This window comes from Aptenodytes forsteri, unplaced genomic scaffold (genome assembly GCF_000699145.1).
Source record: "Aptenodytes forsteri isolate BGI_AS27 unplaced genomic scaffold, ASM69914v1 Scaffold137, whole genome shotgun sequence".
In the NCBI taxonomy this organism is placed as follows: domain Eukaryota; kingdom Metazoa; phylum Chordata; class Aves; order Sphenisciformes; family Spheniscidae; genus Aptenodytes; species Aptenodytes forsteri.
In genome coordinates this window covers 3,706,201-3,714,117 of record NW_008796221.1, presented here as the reverse complement: position 1 = coordinate 3,714,117, position 7,917 = coordinate 3,706,201, and the positions used below count along the sequence as shown (strand labels likewise).

General features: G+C 43.3%; 1 protein-coding gene across 1 annotated transcript in view; it reads right to left on the bottom strand.

The window, feature by feature from the left end:
- The window catches only part of COG5 (component of oligomeric golgi complex 5), a 194,212-nt gene that overhangs the window by 4,286 nt on the left and 182,009 nt on the right, over positions 1 to 7,917 (bottom strand). The window contains exon 20 of the mRNA XM_019474575.1: positions 7,383 to 7,462. Within this exon, the coding sequence (XP_019330120.1) occupies positions 7,383 to 7,462 (80 nt within the window). The remainder of the gene's footprint in view (positions 1 to 7,382; positions 7,463 to 7,917) is intronic.

Sequence of the window (7,917 nt, the reverse complement as noted above, 5' to 3'; positions counted from 1 at the left end):
GAGGGGAAGTGGAGAGGGAGGTGCTGAGCTCTTCTCCCTGGGATCCAGGGATAGGATGTGTGGGAATGGTTCAAAGCTGCGCCAGGTGAGGTTCAGACTGGACGTGAGGAAGCATTTCTTTACCAAGAGGGTGGTCAAACACTGGAACAGGCTTCCTAGAGAGGTGGCCGATGCCCCAAGCCTGTCAGTGTTTAAGAGGCATTTGGACAATGCCCTTAATAACATGCTTTAACTTTTGGTCAGCCCTGAAGTGGTCAGGCAGTTGGACTAGGTGATCGTTGTAGGTCTCTTCCAACTGAAATATTCTATTCTATTCTATTCTATTCTACTCTACTCTACTCCACCTTCTACAAGGAATAGTCCCTTGTCTTAAAGAGACAGTTGAGAAACTCCTGTGACAGTTTTCTTACTGTAACTGAACTGTCATTTGTCTTGCTGAATCTCTCCCCTTCCACTCACCAGTGTCCCTGTCTTTTCCTCTATACACTCCCCAAAGTTTGTTGGGCCCAAACAGTTTTTAGAAGTCATCAAAAGCTGAAAATAGAAAAAAAACCATATTGACCTGCTTAACTTAGAAAGCTCTGACACCTCTTGGTGAAGTTGTGGGTTGGCATCATTATCCAGATGGTAACACTGCTATCCCTTTCTGACTTTATCTCCTTGCTTTGAAAAAGCCCTTGAAAAAGATGACAGAGATAACCAGATCCCTTCAGATGAAAGGGAGAAGCTTTACCCTAAAAGCAGCATCCAAAACCACTCAATATCAGCCCTTGATAATCCTTAGCCAGACTGTTATTCCCATCAGATCAAACGAGAGGGAATGAGATTTAGGCTACGCTAAATGCCAAACACCAGTATTAGAGTCCTGCTATCACACCTTCCAGCAGCTTTTATCTTTTTTCTTTCTCTCCTGCCTCAAAAGAATCTGATTTAACTGGAAAAACCAACTCCATGAGTGGCAGCCACTGTCCTCTTACAACTCAAAAAGCAGCTAAAAAGAACTCGGTGAATTGTTTGGTGGCCTCAGAACTGCCCAGACCCACCTCCTTCCCAGCAGAGACCAACAGCCAACAGAAGCTGGTCTTTCTCAGCTCTCTTCTGCTGTGCTTGCTCTTTTACTGTGGCTTTGCTTGCGTTGTTTCAGAGAGACAGAGTCAAACATCATCAATATGACCAGCCCAGGAACATCTTAACTAACTCTCTTTTCTGCTTAAAAGACAACCAGTAATTACTACTCCATCAGTACTATAAGGTGAATTCTCAGGCATTTTTCTGAAACAGACCTTGTACAGCTCTACACTAAACAATGAAAATAAAAGCCTTCTCAATACTCTGAGACTAAATGCATTCACTATTTTCCCATGTCCCATGTTTGCATCTTCAAGAAAAGTATTTAAATGCTCTAAAGCTGAGTGTTAAAATGCAATTCATAATCAATAACTTGACCTGAAACGCTAAAACAAAAGCTTGGTTCTTCTCAGACAGTAAGAGTTTTGCTAATGGCCAAATCCATGACAAAGGCATAGTGAGCATCGACTTCTCACCAAATGTAGCATTTCTGTCAGGCTCCCTTGACTTGTCAGCCTTCAACTTGTGAAGGTTATTTTGCAAATTCCACATCTCCCATTGGTGGGGATTTCACTGTAACTCTGGGGGAACAACTGATGGGAACTGCAGTGCCAAGGGAATGAACAAGTCATGGAGAAACATCTACCACTCGACAGAGGACATGGGTACCTCCAGAGCAGAACCAACCTGGGGAACTACCTGCTTCATGTACCCATTGAGGCAGGGCAGCAGTCTGCCTCCCACACGAGCAGGTGTAAGAAAGCAGCCGGAGGGGCCTCGCACTGAGTGAGAGGATGAAAAGCTGCTGCAGCTGCTAAAGGCTGGGAGCCAAGAGGCAGCCGCAGTCACCTGGAGCTCCATACCCTAGCTGGTGACCTCAGAACAACTCATAATCATGGTCAAGCTCTGATCAGCTCAGGAAAATCTTCTGTGCATTGCTGCCCATCGTAACGACACGATGGTGACAGGCCAGGAAGCCTGTCCATCCCATTACGAACAGCACCCCAGTAACAAAAGGTCCAGGTAGTAAAATGGCAGAAATCACGAATCCAGGGAGAAAGAATGTTGGGAGTCCAGAGAATAACGGTGAGGTTGCTTCAGAGTGCGAGGGAAGAATGGGCGGGGAGAGGTAACTGAAAGCACCAACGGTCATAAAGTAGATGTGATTTCAGAAGTACATTTGGGATGGGAACGTTGTTTCTCTGAAGACAGTTACCAAGTCTTAAGGGTGGGATTTCAGGACTGCGACATACAGAAATACGGACAGTGCAGGAAGCTGCTTACGGCCAAGCAAGATGGTTGCTGCTGCACGCAGCCAGATTTCATCTCAGGCTTGTAACAATACGCTTCACTGAAGTTGCTGAGATGCCTACATGACTGCACCTCATTTTGGGAGATATAAATTAGTTTAGTAGCAATGTTAACACTTGAAATGCAGATTTTATGATGACATTTTTGTAAGCTTTACCAATCCTAGCTCAAACGAGCTTTGGTAAACTATGCTGGCAGTACAGAATTCAGTTCAGATGCACCGGTTTACCATTAAAATCTTGTATTAAAAAAAGGTAGACTTGCTCCTGTAGAGGACACTGTAAAAACACTAGTGCATAAGTAGTAATGGAAAAATAAACAGCATCATGGGTGAAAGCAGTATCATCAAGTCTCCAGCGCAGAAGAGATCACAGCTGTTGTCATATAAAAAGATGTAATTTATAGTTGTAGTACCGATGTTTAAGAAGATGGAAGAAACCCTGTTTATGTAATATACAAAACATACTCTTGAAGGGATTAGACTAAATAATGCCCTAAATTCAGCATCTTCCAGCCTAATAAAGGACATAAAACCTGTTCAGCAATCTGTTTCTATTTTAAAAGACAAGCTATGGTATACATTACAAATATTGTTTGTAAAAGACAGCAGTGGAAAGAGGGTTGGTGGGATGTTCTGCATACATTAATGCTTCATTAAAAATGCCATAAGAAGTAAGGAAAAAAAAAATGTAAGTTTAAGATGCCCTCCCACATAAGGAAAAGGATTTTAAAGCACTTATTAAATTACTTCATTTGCTTGAGCAAAAACATGAGCTTTCTTGGAAATCAGGACAAGCTGATTATATAAGACCCAGATAGTTCTTTTTTAAAATGTTATTTCAACCCATGAAGACTTATATCTACAGTTAAAAGAAAAAAAAAAGTGTATGCTTTGGGCTGTGGTTCTTAAAGGGACCTATTCATTTAGAATAACTCTAATTAATTAGTGAATTTTATATGGAATTGTGAATAGTAGCACTACCCTCCTGGGCTCTGACTCGGTCAAATGGAGCCTGATTTAAATCGTAAGCTTCAGAAGAGGCAGGGATCATCTTTCTGTTCAGTACTGGGGTAGTGCCCCATGCACTCAGGTCCCGATCAATTAGCAGGGCAGCTGGAGGACAGCAGGGCCAAGAGTTTTCTTTTGTTAAAAGTCTGTTTGCTCTGCAAACTTCAGGGCAAAGAGGAAAGTGGAAAATATGCTGAGTAAGAGCACATCTGTCTGACACCAGGTCTATTTAATCGAGTGCTATAAAAGTTACTATAAAAACTGAACAGTAAAATCTCCAACAGCATCATCTGCAGCACAACAGATTAGCAAGAGACATCTCCGGTTTATTCCAGATTGCATAATACAGAGATCAAAGGGACCGTGCGTTGACAGACAAGCATAAGTGATGCGGAGGGTTTTTATGAATGGCCTGGCGCTGGCCGGGGGAGTGCTCGGAGACGCAGGCGTCGCAGCCAGCACGCGGCAGCCCTCCAGCTATGCTGCGTGGCTGCCGCTTGCTTGGTTTAAGCAGAGCGGAGCAGTGACCCAGCACAGCTCTGCTGCTTGTGGCAAAGCTGTCACACTGCTGCGCCTAGTGAGACTGAACCTAATGCACAGATGGGGCTTTCGTGGTGGTCCCCAAGCTGGCATTTGTCCCTGCCCCCTGGCAGGTTAGTGGTCAGAGCTGCTCTCTGGCTTGGGACATCAGCTCGTTGTGAAAATGAACCCTTCTCTGGGCCTGACTTTGAACTCTGCTCCAGCAACGGTGAGCTTGAATAAGGGGAGTTTACTCACACTCGAATGGTAAAGATAAGAATTTGGCCCTTGAGTGGGTGAACCGTCCTTCAGGCTGGCTCAAATCCTGGCACGTCTAACAGGAAGGTTTATTTTATGGAAGAAAAGTTGAGTTTTCAAACTTAATTTAAAAAGAAGAAGAAAAAAGTGCCCTGGCTGCTTAAAGAAGCACTCCTTGCAACACAATCCCCGCTCCGGGAGGACGCCTGCAGCAGGGTGATCTCACCTAACTTTAAATGCCTGCAGGGCAGCTGTCTGCCTGAGAGAGCTCCCGTGTCCCAGCCCACACTCCCTTCACTGAGCAGAGAAAATGGAGCTTTCAGGACACAACGCAACTGACCTATTTTAGGTACCTACTTCAAGATGAGATGAATCAGCCCCAGCAGCGCCTGTGTCTCTCTGTTGACTATAAAGGGAGTCTAGCTAATATACCTCTGCCAGGTAAATCCCACCCTTCATGCTGAAGACAAGCAGAAAGAAATGCACAAAAATGCTCAGAATGCTACCAATTCATAACATTAACACCACGTTGCACATGAAGCATTTAAGATCTACAGAGCGGAAGAAGCACTGCAATTAGCGTTAATATGAAGCTGTAAGGATTCTGACAACACAAGTAAATTAATATCTAAGCAGCAGGTCCCTAGAGTAATTGCACAGTTGTTACCAAGGGAAGTTGCAAAGTTGCAGTAAACGTAAAGATAATTTCTTGATGTAGGTCAGTGCAGGGATCTGAAGGCTCAAAACATCCAAGGTTCAATTAGCACAGCTGAACAACTGCAGGTGGAAAAAGCTTGAAGAGGATGACTGATAAAAGACTCCAGACAAATGAGCAAGATGCCTGTAATTCAACTTAGGTTCATGAGAGACACATGAAGAGCAGGCTTAGAAATGTTCTCATAGAGTATTAAAGAAAATATGAGTGAAACGTGGTGATACTAGTGACTGACATTCGCTTGCCTGCCTTATGTACAGATAACCGGCCTATTTAGAAATGACTAACAGGCATGAGAGGAGATGGTAAAAAGGCGAATGCATATGGCAATGCCTACAGAAGTTACTGGTGTCTGCAAAGGAGAACCATCCCCTTCACTCACTGCATTCAAGCGTTGGTCAGCTAGCCCCGGCTCTTTGCTCCGACATGCAGTGCTACACAACCTGCCAACCAAACTACCTGAGGGAAGAGTCTGCTTGACAAATCCAGTGTAGTTAATTCATGTGGCTCAGCAAAGCTGCATGAGTGGTGCCTGCAAGCGGTGGGCCTGGGGATGGATGGAGAAGCAGCCAAGCGTGGACAGTGACAAACAGCCTTGCTCTGGCGTACCAAGAGTAGGGAAGAGCCACTGGAGAGCCAACAGATGCCTTTGGCAAGGGCAGATCTTCAAAGCTGCCCTCTCCATGCCCTGGGAGGATGGATGTCCGAGCAATGTCCAGGCATTCCACAGTACAAAGGAAAAGGACCACAGCCTCACCATAAAATGCTCAAGTGATAACCTTGCCAAGTGATAAAACCTTGCAGCAGCACATTCTTGAGATTACAAAGTTAAATATTTTAATAGTGGTATCTCATGCAAAATGAATAAAGGATTCAATGAAAGGACTGAAATGAAAAGCTTAAGTATTCCAGCTACGCTGTTTGGTCTAATGGATGACACTCCCTCTCTGCCTAAAAGCCTTGTCCCAAGGCTTGTCCCTTAATACCTCCATGGTCAGAGCAATTTATCAGTGTCTGAACATGACCACCAGCAAGCCCATTAACTGAATCAGTCTGGATGAAATTTAACTGCAAGCAAAGACAAAAATGTGTTGTAGTTCAAGGATGGCATTTTCAAATTTGTGTAAAAGTATTGAAGAGAACAAAATCCCATCAGTTCTCAAATTATTTGCATTCTTGGCTTTCCCTAACATATCTGAAATTCAACATTGTCAGTTTTGCCAGTACTATCAGGACAGAAATTACAATCAAAATATTCATAACTAAGTTACATATAGAGCTGTATCAGCCCTGTACCTATTAGCCATTCCCCTGTAATTCAAGGTGTCATGGCTTGAGATTCAAGAAAACCTAGTTTTGTAGCCAAACTAGACTAACAACATGTATGATTTTCAAAAAATACTCCTTTAATGCACATATGAAGAGACACAGTTTGCATTTTAATATTTTGGAAATAAATCCTACTAACAGCTACTAGTGATCATCTAGTATTTCCTTAATTGGCCTGAGCACTACACCGGACTGTATGGTGCTATCAGCTTCAAGAACTGTAAATATTTATATATATATTTTATCTATTATAGCAGCCAGACTCCTCTTGGCTGCTTTAAAAGTGTGGACAGATAATGGTCGATTTTCTCAAGCACAACCACTGCTGGCTGGAACTTAAATGATTTATGATTTCAGCAAAAGCTGGCAACATCCACGCACAGAAGTTCAAGGACTGAGTTGGCTCCCAGGCCAGATCGAGCCTGGTGCAGCTATGTGTGACAACCTTTCCCATGCCACTGGAGTGGGTGACACCGAGGTCAGGACAGGACACCGAGAAGATGGCTGGAAGAATTACGGTGTTAGGAGCCAAATGATCATCTGAGCCTTGAATCCTGAGGATCCTCAGGCTGGCTCTGTCACGTTCATACAACACATCTGTTCTCTCTAACACACTTTAAAAATCTGCTTGTTTTGAAAAACAAGACTCTTCATAACTTTTTGTAACATTTTAAGATGCAAAATAGTGTTTAGCTATAAAGTCATCTACCCTAGGAAGATTTTAAAAATCTGATGTAATTATCGCTTCCTAAAGATCCTGGGCTGATTTCCTGAAGAGCAACGTTACAGGGGTGTAATGTGTAAGGGTCTTCCATTTTTAATTTCCTACCTACATTTTCATTGCTTAAGCTTCCAAAGCTTCTCTTTCCTGGTACACAAGACAGGACGGCTGCAGCCTTGACTTTCCAACAGTTGAGAGAGGCAGTTTTGCTAAAACACAGTATTAATTTAAACCACCATTGTGCATGGTTTCCTTCTTTTGCAAGAGGATTATGTGCTCCTTCCGAAGGCACTGGAGGGTTTGGGTATGAGGGGTGGAGGGGAGTGTTCAGTTTATATATTCTCCCATTTTGCTACTCATCCCATGATTACTTTTCAAGACCAGTCCTGGTGTGCAGATAAGTTACTGCTCCATCATCATAAATGTAGAGAAGAAAGAAGCATGATTTTTACCGTATGAGAGCAAGCCTGTCTTTTTCAGATGGATGATCATCAAGCCACTGGGAGTAGCGGGCAATGGACCACTCAGCCCTCTGATACAGAGAAACACAAACAAACACCAATTACACATAAATGTGAAAAAGGAAACACACACACCAATTTCAGAATCAAAGATGGCATAAATGAAGGCCACACGAGGCTCTCTTAATACTGCAGTGATGCAGAATGAGTTAAGGAATCAGAGACAACAGAAATAGCCCGATACATTATTTGAGAGCTCAGAGGTGATCTCCTACATCAGCTGTTTGCCCAATTCTGACAGGGGTTTGAATCTAGATTTCCTGCATCTTACACCAGCAGGATCCAGGCAATTTGCAGTCTGGGATAAGACCTGCAGTTTCTTAGAATCATAGAATCATGGAATCATAGAATCATTGAGGTTGGAAAAGACCTCTAAGATCATCGAGTCCAACCGTCGACCCAACACCACCATGCCCACAAACCATGTCCCTAAGTGCCTCATCTACGCGTCTTTTAAATACCTCCA